The sequence below is a fragment of the Neopelma chrysocephalum genome, unplaced genomic scaffold (genome assembly GCF_003984885.1).
Source record: "Neopelma chrysocephalum unplaced genomic scaffold, ASM398488v2 Primary Assembly neopelma1_80b, whole genome shotgun sequence".
Classification (NCBI taxonomy): domain Eukaryota; kingdom Metazoa; phylum Chordata; class Aves; order Passeriformes; family Pipridae; genus Neopelma; species Neopelma chrysocephalum.
In genome coordinates, this window is record NW_020897742.1 from 13,632,210 (window position 1) to 13,649,909 (window position 17,700).

General features: G+C 37.4%; 1 protein-coding gene across 5 annotated transcripts in view; it reads right to left on the reverse strand.

Moving 5' to 3' along the window:
• The window catches only part of CSMD1 (CUB and Sushi multiple domains 1), a 1,127,710-nt gene that overhangs the window by 412,693 nt on the left and 697,317 nt on the right, over positions 1 to 17,700 (reverse strand). For all 5 annotated transcript variants that reach the window (XM_027690129.1, XM_027690128.1, XM_027690127.1 and 2 more), the window contains one exon: positions 4,677 to 4,789. In XM_027690129.1, coding sequence (XP_027545930.1) covers positions 4,677 to 4,789 — 113 coding nt within the window. The remainder of the gene's footprint in view (positions 1 to 4,676; positions 4,790 to 17,700) is intronic.

Sequence of the window (17,700 nt, forward strand, 5' to 3'; positions counted from 1 at the left end):
ACAACGAAACAAACCCTTCACTCTATACCCAATTAATTTAAAAAATTTTCTTTAAATTTCTCTAATCTGATGGAAGATGGGACAACAAATATGATTCAAGGGAAAATCCAAACACCCATCATTTAGATACATCTTTTAGATTTCACTGTTTTATTTATACATTTAACTTGCCAAGCATTTTAAAACTACATATAGTTTTAAAAATGCATATAGTTAATGCATTCAAGTGTGCAATTCTAGTACACTGCTTTAATTTTTTTCTTGTTAGTGTTTTTTCTTGGTTTTCTTGACCATGTTAGAAATGGGGCATTAAATATTGCAAAACATGCAAGCTTAGAAAGATCTGAAAATTTTGCTGAACAAATAATTGACTATACATAGCTTTAAATCAAGTTGGTAGTTCCAATATTTTAATGAAATAGATTATAGTAATTCTGCCTGTCTGATCAAAGACCAAACAAAGAAAAGAAAATTAAATTGCCTGCTTGTTAGTATTAGTTTTGGCTGACTGGAAAAGGCCAAGTTACAGCTATAATATAGCTATGATAACTTGATTATAAACAAGATATAAATTTGATATGAGTTGAAAAGAGTGATTAAAGTTTCTGTATGCTAACTGTATAAAAAGTCTGATAATCTGAATTCTTACTAGGAAAAGAAAAATAAGTCTCTCATCCCATCATTGTTCAGAGGTGTGATTGCTGCCTCCAATATTGACTTGCTTTTGAAAAGCCAGTGGCATTGATACATAGGCAGTAACAAGCTCACCTGTGCACACACAGAGGAGCACAGGGAGGTGATAGTGGATGGTAGAGACAAAAACCACCTCACCCTGGCTCCTCCAGGACCATCACAGGTCCATCTCCACAACGGCAGAAGAAATGCAGAGTGTTCTGGGCAAGAAGGGGAACCCCAATACCAATGTAGAACCCAACCTCTATCCTGGCTCCCCCAGGGTTGTCCCTGGTGAGACCCAGCCCACAGGGCTGGGGGACAGCTCACACTAGGAGCTCTCCCATCACTTCAGAGGCTGAGGGGGGTGCCTGCCCAGGCATACAGGGCTCACTGTGGGGTACAAGGGAAGAGCATTTGGGGATTGCACAAGGTTAATTACAGAGTATTTAAGGATAATAGTATCAGGGAAAGGGATGGATTCAGGTGCTTTGGGGCAGAACACATATGAAAAGTACAGGAATAAAGTAATGGTAGGGGCTGGTTGCATGTAGCATGGGGCTGGTCATTATGCTTATGTGACCAAGCCCTGTGTACTGGCTGTTGTGGCACGGCTGCAGGGTTGGCTTCTGTGAAAAGCTGCTAGAAACTTCTCCCATGTTGGATAGAGCCAATGCTAGCCAGCTCAAGACAGATCTGAAGCTAGCCAAGATTGATCAGGGATGGGACAACATATTTGAGCGGGGAAAAAGTTGCTGTGCAGCATAAACTGCAGCTGGAGAAAGGAATGACAATGTGTGAGGGTCGAACCTGTTTTGCCCGTGACAGTAACACAATATGTTTTCTCTTTCCTGTCCTGCTGGGGTGGGGAAGTGATTGACTGACTTGGTGGGCACCTGCTATTCAGCTAAGGTCAACCCCCCACAGCCTTTATGATGCAATCTGCAAATGGACAAGCTACCGCTTTTTGAGGAATATCTTGTGATTTTGTTCTGTGAATAACATTTATATCTGACAGCTATTAAAAAAAAACAGCAATAGGCTGTTTTAATTTAATATCTGAGGACTGCAATCAAAATTACAAATTTTTCTATTTTCCCAAAACAATAGAGGCTATTGTTCTTGCATAGCATAATTATACACCTTCATCGCACACACAATTGAACAAATAATCACAAAAAGACAGCACAGACTGGCTTTAAAGGACTGTTCCTTCTAAAAAGAAACAAAAGGAGAAAGCAGTCTAAGTAATGTTAGAAAGTAGAATCCTGAGTGCCCTGAGGACAGTTGTCCAATATGTAGAATCTCTGGGAAATTAGAACAATCAAAAAGATTCTTATGATTTGGTCAGACTGGTAATAGGGACTCATCTATTGGTAAAGTGAGTGTTAAATCGTTACTTCAAAAGAGTCTATGTATTTACTATAACTGTCTCAAAGACAAGATAGTTCAACTACATATCAATCCCAACTACATTTTTGTATTCTGGAACAGTCCATTTAAACTATTGTAAATAGTTGCCCATAAGGAAAATGTCTCTCAAAGGTCTCAGAGTCATAGAGCCTAGACTTCAGGATTTGCCTAGATGACAAATATAAGAATTGTATCTGGAGGCAGTGAGATATTTGAGGCATCCTTTTTTACTGCTAGGTTTTCTTCCAGAAAACTAGGTCATGTATGTCACAGGAGGGTTTTTGGTGGTTTGTTTGTTTGGTTTTTTCATGATCAGCTCAAATAATTATTTAACTCAAGACAAGCACCTAAGATGGAAATATATGTAAAAGTTGTTGAATTTTAGCAGAAAAAAGTTTCTGAAAACAAAAACATGACAGAGAGGCTGAGAGAGCTAGGAAATTTTAGCCTGGAGAAGGCTTGGGGGAAGCAGAAGTGAATCTGACTGGTGTGCATTAATATCTGAGAAGATGAGAGGGTGTAAAGAAGGTGGAGACAGACTCTTCATGATAATATCCATTGACAAGACATGAAGCAATAAGCAAAAACTGAAACACAGGAAATTCCACTTGCAAATAAGTGAAAGCTTTTTTATTGTGAGTGTAAACACTGGGATAGGTTGCCCAGAGAGGTTGTAGAGCCTCTAATCTTGGAGGTATTCAAAATCCACCAGACACAGTCCTGGGCAGCTTTCTTTGGGTGACCTTTCTTTGAGGAGGGCACTGGGCTAGACAAGCTCCAGAAGTCTCTTCCAATCTGTGTTATTATGCAATTTGTGGTTCTAGTAGACTAGTCTAGCTGTCAATATTGTTACTTCTGCTTAAATTAAAATCCTAAATAATTGCTTTGTTTTCAAATACACATATAATACAAAGAATTACTAGCGCTCTGTAACAAAAAGGATGTAATGAAGCTGTTAGATTAACCAGCTTTTTATACCACTCTGAATTTTCATCCTATGTGTCACTTTCTCCCAGGTTTTAACACAGTTTATAACACTAACATGGAAATTAGTTTAATTGCAATTGAGCTTCATAAGATAGATGGCTGTGGCTCACATAGTTCAGAGATCTTTGTATTTAATATGGTAAATTTTATAAAACTGCATTTCAAAAGAATTAACTTCAGAAATGAAATTTCTGTAATTGTAAGAATCTGAATTGCAATAAGAAACTTCCATTTGTCATTCACAAGCTATATTCTAATCAGTGAAGTTTACTCTTACACCCAATACCTCATGTATTATGCAGAGCAACAGATATACATCTGAAATAATGATCTCCCCAGATATTTCCTAAAAGCTTTAACTCCATAGTAAGTATTTGTCTAGAGATAAGATATATTGATAAAGAACAAAAGCTATTCTCCCATGTATGTTACTCTGTACCAAACTTCCCCTTTTTATCCTGTTGATTCACAGTTTTCTGGTGCATTAGCAAGATAAGTCACATTGTTTTTGTGATCTCCAGTTAATAGGCTTAAGGCACAGAGTTAACATAAGCAGTGCATTTAAATTCATATTCATCAATGGTGGTATTATATACGCATCCTTGGTAAACTTTGAAAAAATAAGTTGTAAGTGCAAAAGATCACAGAATACATACTTATGTTGAGTTGCCACAATGAAATGAAATTTCACAATTCTTTTTTTCCTAAAATAGTTAAAATATTTTTAAAACTAAAAGAACTATGTATGTTAAATGCTTTTGTTGCACATGCATGTCATAATCACCAGAAACATATATTTGTTGCAGCATGTTTGTAATTTCTAAAATGATAGCGGTCCCAGAATTTCATGGAAAAAAGAAAGGTCTAAAGTAATAAATGATATGATGGTGTGGGAGGTAAAAGGGTTGAAACAACTTATATAAGTGCAGAATTTAAAAGTACAGATAAATAAAAAGCTCTTTTATTTTCAATATAACTAACATGTCTTTCATCTTGAGTAGTGATTTATGAAGTACAAAAATAAAAAAAGGAGCCATTCTAAAAAATTGCATTTTAAAAAGTATCTAGGTGAACACAAGTAGAAATTGACAGCAACACTGACATCCTTTTGTCTTCTTTTAAAGTTTTATATGGAAATCTGTGTAAGAGCCTGAAATATAATTTGTACTATACTATGGTTAAGTCAAATTTCCAAATGATGAATGTAGCTTTCGGATAAGAGTTAGATTTTGAATAATGAAGGAAGACAATGTTTAGATGGCAGTATGCCTTTGTGTGAATTGACTTTCTGCAAGTTGCATTCCATGCATGTTTTTAAAGCAAAGATCAGACTGAATGCAAAGCAATTTATTACAGAAAAAATGAGCAAGTAATATATACTTAGAGTAAACTGCATTGTGAAGCACATATATTTCTCCCAAAAGTAAATCCCTAGAGATGTCTGATCACACAAGGATAAGAGATACTCAGCATAAGAGCAGTAGTAGTATGAGTCAGCTGTTTACTACAAGCCTGATATTTAAACAAAATTTTCAAATTTTACCCCACTTTAGTGATGGTTAAAGGTGAGGAATTTTTTTGCTGAACTTTTATAGGTTTCCTACCTTGAAACTGAGCATTAAATCCCTTTCGTCGGTGATTGCTGTCAGACGTAAAATGGAGTCGTAACCAGTTCTTACTGCTGATAACAGGAGAAGGTAGATTCATGCCAGTCAACCTGGAAAAAAGGAATCTAGCATTAATGGTAAAAAAAAATTCATGTGGACACTACTTAGAAAAAAAAAACCCAGATTCAAAATATGTTGACTGCAGTGGTTCACCGTCATCTCATCTCAATGTATTACCAGTTAAGTAACTATCATACTGTAAGAAATGTGAGGATTTTTTTCCCATTACACTTATCCATTTTATGATCAAAAGTTGTATTTCCAAACTATTTTTTCATGAATTAAAGAGGAAAAGCAGTCTTGTATCAAAATATTAATGAAAAATAATCATATTCGATTATGACAAAATCTCTTCATTTGACTCCCTGCTGTGGCAGTTACCTCACAGGAAGCCAAATCTCAGGTATTGAGAAATGATAAAATAAGTGTTATAGATGCTAGTTAATGTTAAGCTTGGATGGTAAATTATTGATATGAACTATCCTGCTAGAACTCATGTTGTGTACATTAAGTTCTACCCACATTTAATGAGAAAAGAGAAGTTTAAGCACAACTGAATGCAGGCTAACCAATTTGCACTAACTGTGGTATTATGAAGAGTGCACACAGGGGTTTTGTCTAATACAGGCAACAGGCCTTTGGAACACATTGGATCATTCCAAAGTCATTAATTACACCACACTATTTGTTAATATAAACACACTTGAGTAGCTACCGGGGTGCCTGATATGGTGCAAATTAATGTCTTAGTTTACCAGATGGCTTTGTTTTTCATAACCATGCTCCAGGTTTCAGATTTAGCTTTTCTTTTCTGAATAATTCTGAATAAATTAAATTTCTCCTTTTCAAAAATGTCGATTACTTGAAACAAAACTCAAACCGATTAATATCAGAAATTCTCAGCTAAAATATAAAATGTGTGAGTTTAGATTTACCAATACTAGAGTAGACACAGATCATATTATTGGAGCTAAAAAAACTCCAAACTGAAGTGGGATTTAGTCTCTCTCTGAAATTAATATGGTGACATAAATGCCTTTTTCCCCAGCAGTATGAAATTCCAGAGTTTCATTAAATAGTCCAGATTACTAGGAAACTCATCATGTGTGGTGGTTTCACTCGCCCCCCTGGGGCTGGAAGTGGTTGGTCCCACGTGAGTTTCCGATGCAGTGCCAGTTGGAGCTGTGTTTCGCCCCTGTGAAATTAGCATATTACAACAGCCGGGAGGAAGTTGTTGGCAAAGAGAATTGAAGCCATGAGGTGAGAGAGAGGAGAGAGGCTGGTGGGCCCCTTGAGGGGCCAGGCCCCTCTTCTCCTCCCCCCCAGCCGGGCTGCGGGGGGCCCGGAACAGTATTAAAACTGGACCAGGTGCTGTAGCCAAAGGCTAGGGGGTTTTCCCCCACTGCCCTGGAGAGGCGGTGGAGTGAGGCTTGAGAGACCAGCTGGGGGCTGAAACCAGCCCCCCTGGCAGGCAGGCACAGCACTGGAGCCAAGCTAGACAGGCCAAGGGGTAGCCCGGAGCAGGTCGGGCCGATTGTCATGACCCTGAAGAAGCAGTGGCAATCGTGCAGAGCTGGAAGAATTCCAGGTAGAGGAGAGAGAGAACTTCAAGCAGTCTCGCTGCCACCTCCCCCACAATGGTCAGGGAGGGGGAGACCTGGAGCTGAGACTGAGCAACGGAGGTGGGCCGAGGGGCTCGGAGGTGCCCTGCGTGGGTTTGGATGAGGGCAGCCGAAAACTGAAGGACGAGGAAGCAGGGGGAAATGCCCGCTCCCCCGCCCCCCCGTGAAGTCAAGCTGAAGCTGCAGCTGAAACAGAGAGAAGCCAAACCAAGCAGGCTTTTTCTGGGTAAGGACTTTTGGGGAAAACTATTTGGGGTGTAAAAGACTGAGCAAAAACCCAGAAAGCCTGCAACCTGGAGAGGAAGAGTGGAGATCTTACTCTCTGGGAGGAACCTTCATGAAACAGGGTGAAAGGACTCAGAAGCTGACTCCCTGTAGCTTGTGATGAAGACCTGATGGAGCAAGTGTTCCCTTGCAGCTCAGGAGGAGACCTCATCAGAGGCCAAGAAGCTGGTGGGGGTAAAGAAGACCCCTTCCCTGATACCCCAATGAGAGAGACTTTAGCTATCGTCCTGGAGGGTTCTTCTTCTGGATTGACGTGGGAGGACCCCAGGGGTGGTAGAAATTGTATTAATACTGTGTATTCATTTGCTTTTTAGTTTCTATAGTTTTTATTCTGTTAGTAATAAATTTTGATACAATTCCCCATGCTGAGTTGTGGCTGTCTGAGAACTTCTCTTTCACATTGAGGCAAATTGTGGGGAATTTGGAAATTGGATTTTTGGGAGCTGTGAAACCACCACATCATGTTAAGAAATACTGATGTTGGAAAAGTCTATTTAGAGTTATGGCTGAATCTCTTTTCTTTCTGTAATGGAACAAGATCGACATACTGAAATATAGACATTCTTACCAGATTTCTTTTTTCATTAGGACATACAAACTGCATCAGAGAAATTTCATTCTTATTTATGATCTCATTTGCTTTATCTAGTTGTTAACAACATAAGGGACATTCAAATCCTAGTTAAAAACAGCTTTGATTGAAAGAAAAGGGAAGATTTACACTCTTCATTCAATACAGGGCATTCAATAGTTCTTAAAGGTGTTGGTCAAAACATTCAATCCTATACACTTCTACATATCACACAAATGGACTTCTATTTATAATTTATATATTCTTTCATATGCTTTTTAAACCATTTTAGAGTACCACTCTAAATATTACTAACTACCAACTGGCATTTGCTGTTTCAAATCTACTTAGAATTTTAGTGTACCTGTAGAAAGTACTAAACAATTAAAAGAAAAAGAAAAAATAAAACCATATGTGGAAAATCAAAACTATATCTTTGGTAGTACCTCCTAGTTATTGACAAAATGTATGCCAAATATAAAACTTTTTGCTATATATAGGCTGCAGTTCATGTCACTGAACTGATAATTTATTTGTCCAACTATACAAACTTATGTCCTAGAAATACTGTTTTGGTGGTAGGTTTTCTTTTATAAATGAAATATACACGTAGTAACATTCTATCTGGCTTATCCAGAGCTCTGGATTTCAAAGCTGGCAAAACTTTGGGCTGAAATATTAAACTGTAATATGAATTATATGGTACACTAATAAAAGAGTCAATGAAGATCATTATAAAAGCATGTTCAGAGCAGATATTTCCTTAGTTACCTTTCTCATTAACAGACACACAATACACAAGATATTTTCAGATCTATGTGAACTCTCCAAGGTACAGCTAAATAGTCTCAAATCTCGCCATTATATTATGAAAGATAATGATAATGTGATCATGACACGTAGAGAGTATTTTAAGCAACTTATTTTATCAGAGTTCTAATTTAGCTGTGTGATCTCTCTGCTACTGAATTCTAAATAAGAATATGTTCTTTACAAGAAATGCTGTTTGTGTTTTAATTGAAGAAACTGAGAAAGTGAAATAAAGCTCAGTGGTTAATTTAGATGTAAGGCTGGTTTAGAAGCAAGTTATAACCAGTGTACGGTACACTGGTGCTATTTTTTTCTGTAAGGTTTTCAAAACCTCTTCACTATAGAACCCAATTTCAGAAATTACAACAAATTCTGGGATGGTTAGACTAGAATCCTGTGGCCCACATGTGGACATCAAAGGTGATGCCCCTACAAAAAGCACTTCACTCTGTGGCATTCATCATGTGCAGGTGAGACCTCCCATTGAAAATTTCAGAGTTTCCAGTAATGGCAAATCTAAAAGTTTGTGGATACAGTGTAAAATTCCTCTTTACATGTTAATTGACCATTTACTTGGAAATTCTGGAGGGCAGGAAACCCAAGCTGTGTATGAAAGAGAGAGGTGGGCATGGTTACTGCTGAAAGTGGCAGATTGCCAGCTGAATTAGTACAGCAGGCAGATCTCTAACTCACGCAGAAGTTGAGACAGTATAAAAACCTGGTTTTTTTCCCTTCTTAGTTATTTCTAGTTTTTGTTGTTGTTGTTTTTTGGTTTGTTGTTTTTTTTTTAATCAGGGAATAGAAAACAAATAAACTGTCCATCACACAGCAAAACACAAGAAAAAATTTAATAACATTGCAGGTATGCTCCTCAGAGGAAAGTAAAAATCAGTACTGTCAAGGAGTGTTTGATTCCAGTCCCACAAAGTGGAATATTATCTCTACAGCAAAAGACAAAATGTGAGGGAGGGGTCCCTAAAACACATGCTCATTTGTTTTTCTGGTATACAAAATGCAACTCCCATAGCAGGGGGACATGCTTATACCTGTTATAGTTCACCAATAGAGAATCTGGACACCACTGCTCAACAAATTCTCTAGATCACACCCTCAAGAAGGAATGATCCCTCCCAGTCCCACAAAGAACAACACAGTGCTTCATCTAAGGTTGCAGAATGACGAGGAATGTTTCCTTTGAGCTTTACCAACTGAGAGGTGCATCACATTCCACAATTTCTAAGTGCCCCTGTGCTCTGTGTGCTGGCAGTATTACCAGTGTGCTTCCTCTGACTCACTGTAGCCTTTACTGTTACATGCTAAATTTTTATATTAACTGAGTATTCATGGAAAACAAGTAGTTTGATTACGTCCATACTAGTAAATTGAACAGCGGCGCTTTATATCAATTCCTGTTTGAGAGTCTACACTATTAAAGCTTACAACAACAAATCATGGAACCTTAGAATCATGGAATTGTTTGGGTTGGAAGGAACCTTAAAGCTCATCTGGTTCCAACCCTCCTGCTGTGGGCAGGGACAACTTTCCTTAGACCAGGTTGCTGAAAGCCCCAACCAACCTGGCCTTGAACACTCCAAGGAATGGGAACTCCACAGTTTCTCTGGGCAACCTGTTCCAGTGCCTCACCACTGTTATCACGAAACTATTCTGCCCACGACAGCTGAGCACTCCCTCGATCTTTTATGAGATCAGTATAGGAAGTAGTCTAAACCACAGGGTCCCAATAGGTATTGGGAATGTGACCACCCCTTCTGAGTTTTTCAGGAAACACTAACAGGCATCATGAGGTTACGTTGCTCTGAAAGCAAAAGCGCAACTAAAGCAAAGTTTTCTTCATTGAATGTGCACACACATAGTATTAATTCCTGCTGCATACGAATATAAACAGAGTAATTTTATGTCAGATTAGGTATTAACTCTAAAATCAGATGAAAGCTTGGAACTTCTTTGTATCAGACAAATTATTTAGATAAGGTAAAACCCCCATATTTCTTAATATCAATTTCTCCTTAGAAGCATTCATGCTTTGATCTTTATTAAAGATTTCTCCAATGCTGTCTAAAAAGAATATTGAAAGTTCCTCAGTTCTTTTTAACTGAAGACATTTATTGTATGGGAAGTAATACAAAAAAAATGTAAATTTTTCAGATATGTTTGAATTCTGCCTCTACCATGAAAAAAGTAATGCTTTTTTGAAACTCATTTTAGGGCCTACCTAGCACAGGCAGTCTTTAAAATCTGCCCTAGCCTTGGATAGAAGAAGTGACATCTAATTTAAATTACATTAATCTAGTTTTTAATAAACAAATAGACATATGTATATATAATGTTATTTGCACATTTTCTGGAAATACTTGGTCTGATTTGCAGAGTGTTGAGATTTCATCTTCTGTACTGATGGCGACCAGGCCCCTAGCTTCTAGGATCGGCGGGTTAAAACTGGATGTCACTTAGACAAGTGACATGTTTGAATGCTCTGGGCTAAACATGATTTGAGGCCACGCACTGAACAAGGATTGAAGGAAGCATTAAATAGCTGTTTATTCACTGAGTATCAAACAGTCAGTGACCTGTTAAAGAGAATTCCCATGGGAGGAAGAAAACAAACAGAAAATATTTTTTCAAATAAAATTGGAAGACAATGCATTTACCTGAGGACTCAGGATAAGACTGCACAGGGAATCTAAAATCTCTAATTTCTCCATACCAAATGTTGCACTGTGCTCTATGGAACAAGACAGACTTGCAGGGAATTCCTGTGCGTGCTGACTGTTACAGCATCATACAGAACTAAAGGGCAAGGTTTTGAGAGCTTTATAGTTATATTAGTATCATACTACACCTCTGCTGACAAGCACTGCTTCTTATAAGAAATAATGAGAAATAATTAAACCACCCCTGTTCTTCTTCTTCCAGATCTGAAGGCAGCCACGCTGTAGCAGGATCAGAGACAAAAGAGGAAGCTCTCTTTCTGTTTTTCATGTTATACTACTTTAAGTAAAGTTTTAATTTTATTCTTATTCCATCATTTTTTCACACAGACACTAATCTACTGTTTATACATGTAATAAGACTTTCTGTTTCCATGCAGTAATATTTTCCTTATGTGTAGTATGTCAGATAGAGAAGGAAAATGTCCTTTGAAATCTATTGCATTATCAAGAGTTTGTGATAAGTTTTATTAAAATTATTATTAACAGGTTTGTCACTAAAATATTCTTTCTCTGGTTATGATTTTCCAGTAATTATTCTTTGACCTAAATTCAGGTATAGAAAAACTACTTTACATGTAATTAAGAGAACTAACCTACAGAGGAGTAATTTTGATGTTGGATCTGTTAATGAAATAATATAATATTTTTGTCTGAACAAATAAACCAAATCTTGTTTCTTTAACAAGGTTCTTGACATTGTTTTGGATATAACCAAGAGATAATCTGTTCTTGTCTTAGAAAACTACTGACACTTTAGTTTCATGACATTGAAAATGCAGGGAAGAATTAGAGTGGGTTTTGTCAACTCATTTATCCTTATCCTTCTAATTTAGCTACTTTCCCCATTTTGTATTAACCCAAATATGTATATGGTTGACGTAAAATTATTTGTTCAAAAATGTAGTAAAATAATAAAAAATAAAATTAAATTAATCAAGTCTAAACAAAATGAGATTTGAAAATACACCCGTATAAGGACTAACTCAGATTAAAAAGCTATGTAGAGGTCCTCCAACAAATCCATTATGCATCAGTTTTGAATACTTCTGCTATTTCTATATTCACCTAACCAAAGAAGTATTTATATTTTCTAGGATGTTTTTATTTATTTATTTATAATTTAATTATTTTGGAAATAATATAAAACATTTAATGAGTTTCTGTAACACCTCTCTGGGTTAGGAGATGAAGAAAGAAAACTGCACCCTAATTTTCAGTTTAGAGCTAACTTCCATTTTTATATTCTCTCAGTTAAAGAATAGACATATAAGCATCCCTGCAGATGCATGTCCAAACAACAACTTTCAAGGATCCTCACTTACTACTCGACAAAATAACAGGAGGGAGTTCATAAAGGGGTAAATTATGATGGTTGCAGCAAATAAATAAATAAAGACAATGTGTATGGATGTGTGTGTCTGTATATATTCTGTCTGTATTACATACAGTCTATATGTAAACATCTATATTTTATATAGATACATGAAAAAAGAATGTTAGAGGTTTATTGCCTTAAACTCACTGTAACACCAGGATAGCAACCAAAATCAAGTAATGAGCTACATTAGCTCTAAGTGAACATGTAGCTTTACAAGCTGTGTTTGGGGGTTCATGTGACAGTGAATCACACATACTGTGGCTGCAATTTCACAGAGACATGAGATACTCTGACAAGCGGCTGCTGCCTAAAAGCAGCTGTGTGCTGTGCTTTTCTGTTCTTCCTCCTCCTGCACTTTACTACTTTTTCCTTAATCCTTTGTTTGTATTGCCCCTCCTCATATGTATCAACTATGACTCTTGCTGGAATTTCTGTGATCTTATTTAGACATTAATGGCAGAAAATTATCCACTCCTCCCCATCACTCCAGCTGAGACGTCTGTGTGCCATTTTTTAAATTGCTCATGGAAAGGAGAAACAGGTCAGAGCTGACACAAATTCAGCGTCAGGAGCACAGGAAAAGTAAAGTGACAAGGAGACTCACTGCACCCTGTGGAGCCATAGATCACCACATGGGGAAAGGAAGAATTTATAGATAAATATAAATTAGGGGACAACTCAACGAAACATAAGAGGGGATAGATAGCATAACAAGAAGACTATTTGCAATACCAATTAAGTGAAACAATACTTATTATCCGTGATAAGTGAGACCAGGCTATCTTTTAAACAAGAACTACCACTTTAACGGAAAAAGTGTAAATCCCCTCTTAATTATGTAGAATTTGAAATAAAAGACCGTTTATAACAGCTAACACAATCTATAAGGAAATGGTCCAGAAGTGGGGAGAGGAAGAGAAAGGGCAAATGTGAGATGTTTCTCATTTAAAGTAATTAGATCAAGCCTAAATTTTCTCTCCCTTCTTCACCTGTTTCCATAACCATGTGTTGTTATACTGGATGCTGTGAATAAATACTTTTATTTGCATTGTACCTCAATACCGCCTGGGACAAGAATGAATGCAAATGAATGGATAAGTTTTTGGACGAGGTTTTTTTCACCCTAACTTAAAGAAATAGGAGGACCTTAGCAAATCTTAGCTTGCTAAGTGCCCCTAGATACTCTCCTGAGAATTTTTCAGGAAAACACAGTATGTCCCCGGGAAGCTGAATGAGGCTGACAGAGCTGTTTTCAGGTGAGTTAGGAAAACTAATGACTAAGAGTAATACAGAAGGCTTTTGCTGTACAGGAAAAAATTGTCAAACACAAGTCCTGAGGGATCACAAGGAGTTTGCCAGAGAATTTTATATCAAAATACTTTTGTCAATCTGGGTCTAAGAAAATAGCTTGAATGAAACTCAAAATTGATGAATATAAAGAGGATGAAAGAAAGGAAAATGCAGCTGAGTAAGGGAATAAGCCTGAGAATAAGAATTTAGCAAGACATTGTCAACTTCATTGATTCAGATCCTTTAAATTGAATAGGAGTCTAAGAATGCTGCATTTTTATTTGCTCACTTATCCTTCATATTGAGAATAGAAGGTTTAAACATTAATGAGAGCATGAGATGAAAAGGTCCTCTTCAAAATGAAATAACCCAAAAATAAATAAAATACTATGCTTCATAATCATGTTATATGGTGTCACTGTGTAGTTATTACATTCATTAACCTCACTATTAACTTCATTGCATGGCACTTATTAACTGTTATGCTGAAACACAATAATAACCTATTTAAAACTAAATTATGTAATTTAATATAAAATTCTTTAAGGCTTTTTTTTTATTAAATAAATAAACTTTTAAGTGACAAGGTCATAATCAGATAGCTTAAAATGGAAATGTAAACAGAAATATGATATATTTCTTAAAAAAATATTCAAATCATACCCTCCCAAGGTATAGCTTAAGTTTCTTATGTTGTCTGAACAGTTTACATGTATGCTTAAAAGCCATTTGGCCTGGTGAAATGAGGAGACACAGGCTTAATCTTCTCTAATTTCAGTTGTTGGCAATGAGTGGTCTCCATCTGGGAGAGGTTCCTTGTATAGACAATTGAGAGGAATAAGCATTTCAGAAGTGTATATTATCTGAGGTATTTTAGACTTTCACATTATTTTGCGATGAATCTCACCTTAGAATGTGAGAACTACAGTGAAGAGATCAGTAAATATCAACAGCTGAGCATCATCCAAGGCACAGAAATGCTATTGTAAATTCAACTTTTGGGACATGACAAACTCGGAACTTTATTCTCCAAAGACAAACCTTTTTATTATAATTTTGTGCAGAAAAGTACCCAGTCTCTTTTGTGTATTTTGTTGTACTTCACACTGGACATCATATTTGCACATACTTTGTGTTTGGCTGGAGGTTAAAGCCAAAGGCAAGATCTTTTTATGATTTGTAACTGATTGGAAAAGAGCTTTATTAAGAACATCTTGGTTTATTAATTTAACAGTGTTAGCAAATATTTTTCTTGATACTGTTGTGATATTTAGCAAACATCATAAGGACAATATTCCATGGCACTCTGAATAGAATATTCTTCCCTTGGAAGATTATTACTGCTCTCAAGCTGATAAATAAAAGACCAATAATTCCTTATATGTCTAGGTTTTTTTCTGATATATGGCTTTCATTGTCCAGTAAAAGTGGAACATTAAGTTCTAGGACACAGCAATCAATTAGATTTTATTGTTTAATACAGTGATATTGAACCCAGGCCCTGAGTTCTGCAAGCCACTCTTCTATAGCATTCAAGGCGTTCTTCCATCCAGGGCCAGAGAAGGTAAGTGCAGGGTCCTAAAGGTAAAATGGAAGCTACATTGACAGAAAACAAAAGTTTAAAACAAGCTCACAATTGAAAAATACAAAACTAAATGGTAGGCATTTTTACTGCTACAAATATATAGTAATTGAACACTTCACAGATAAAATTCTGCTTTAAAAATTTGTCCCTAGTTGAGTGCAATTAATAACTGCAATAATAAAATATAGGTCTTACAACACACACAGTATTCAGTTTAGGACAACTGCAGGTATAGTGTTTTTACTGTAATTATTGTAGTGGTTTGAGCCAGGTTTTCCCCCTGAAGCTGAAAGTGGTAACCCCCAGGGGGTGGTGACCCTTGGGGCTTGACCCAATCCGTGCTCCTGCAAAATATAAACATATCTCTGGAGACCGGAAGAGAAGCAGTGGTACTTGTTGTGGGAAGAAGAGGTGGCCATGTTGTAGAGGCCACGAGGAGAAGGGGCTCCGGCCCCTTGGGGGCCTCTGCCCCCCCCCAGCCCCCGGTTGGGGGCTGCAGGGACTCGGAATGGTATTGAAGCTAGGCTGAGTGCCTGCAGCTAGGAGCTGGGGGAGTTTCTCCCCTGTAAGTAGAAGTGGAAGACGCTGGGAGCAGCAACGGAGCAGCAGCGGAGACAGCAGCGTCCGAAGAGCAGTGGCAAAGAGCCAACTGATAAGGACCAAAAGGAGCAACACAAGCCAGTATGCAGCTAAGGCAGACACAGAGGTGTCTGAGGAAAAGAAAAAGCAGCAACAGGACAAGAGAACCAAGCCAGCAGCAGGAAGAGAGTTTCGGAGGGTAAGAACTGGACAAACCAAAACCCCCAAACTCGCTAGAGACCCCTCTGAGAAAGAGGAGGGGGTGGTGGACTGAGTGGAGTCCTAAAGTGCAGTATGCACTACAGAGAGGAGCTAAGAAGCTCCGGCCTCCTGAGAGCTCAGCCAGGATGGCCAAAGGAATGTGTGTGGAGGGGGTGACCTTGGGTTTCCCCCCCCTCCTTGCTGCAGCTTCAGAGAAGCTGGCAGCCATCTTTGAGGCAGAGCATGGGAGCTCTGCACAGGGGCTTGATTTCCCCTGAAGATACCAGACTGTCACGAAGACCCCTGTGCTTCGTGATATGACCGTGGTGGAACGACCTTGTCTGGGGTTACGTAGTCCACGGAAAGACCCCCGTTTGAAAACAGAGGGCCGAGGGGCTTGGAGACCTCCCTCATGTGTGCTGGCAGAGAGCCAGCAACTGTTTCTGGTGAAAGAGAAGAAGAAAGCCTGCTGCCTAGAGAGAGACCTGTTGCTCAGAGACTGGAAGGGGTCTTTTCTTCTTCTTCTCTCCTGGACTTTTATTTGGAGGGAGAAGAGATTTGGCCCATTGTAAATATTATTGTCATAGTAGAGATAGATATAGAGTTAAGATTGTATGCAATGTATTATAGTATTTATTTATGTGTATAGTCTTTGTAATATATTCCTTCCCCCATATTGAGTCTCGTGTTTTTGTCTGGAAAACCCATCTCACATGGGGTTGAGATGTGGGAGGGGGGCTAGGAATCAGAATTGGATTTTGGGCCTGCTGAAACCATGACATTATCCAGATAGGCATTTTTGTTGACATTCTGAAAACTCCAGATATTTTACTGTGTTCCTATTAATCCCATACAAATTCTTTAGTGTTCCATACAGGGGAAATTTTAAATTCTTCAGTGAAATTTGGAAATTGCTAATCTAAAAAGGAGTTGCCACTTTTTTCCATTAAAAGCAAAGACTTTCAGTTATTGTGAGTTATTAGTATAGGATTAAGATCTGAAAAGATGCATTCCAAAAAGCAACTGTATGAATCAATGGCCAGTAGCCATCCATCTTATTACAACTGTTCTCGAAAACTCATTTAAATTTTATAAAACCAATATCTATTGTAGATAGAATGGGATTCTTTAAGTACATGAGGGACCTACTATACTTCTGTGCTGAAAAAGACTGTTCTGTACTACTGTATAATAATATCTTGTCATTTGTGCCTGCTTCTGTAAGATTTTCAAAATAAACTAAATTGAATATACAAATATAATGAATTGAAAAATGTTTTTCCATTCAGTGCAATTAATTTAATTTCATTACTTTAGCAACTGTTCTCCATTACGTATTTTATTGAGTGAGCTGTTCTTTTTAATGAAAGATTTCAGATATCCCATTTGGCTTTGTTATAAAACAACTAACGAAAAACAGAAATCCAGGAAAAAACCCCACCTGCTTGAAAAAGTCATTGGAAGTAATACCTAAAAATTTATTATTTTCTTAGGTTTTCATTTGCAGAAGTCACATTGTCTGTTCTAAGAAAAAAACCTACACATTTCTGTATTTAAAAATCTCAGTCCATATGTGGGGATGTTTAGCAACAGTCTCTAAAAGACGAATGTGCGAATATTTTGAAGAGCTCCTCTAGACTGTGCCTTTCTGCAGCGATTATTTGGAATGAGTTTAGGATCAATCTATCTGACATGTTAGATAATAGCAAATAATGAAAATCTCATAATTGTTTCCCTATCTTCTTTTATGATCCCCTATTATTAATTTCTTAGCCTATAAATCAATTAAATCCTGTTATCTTACAATAAATTTAAACCGTATCTGTTAAAAGAAAATAACCCCAGTTACAGACTGGGAGGGAAAGGAGGTGTTAATAGACAGAATCGCAGGTCTTTCAAGGATACATC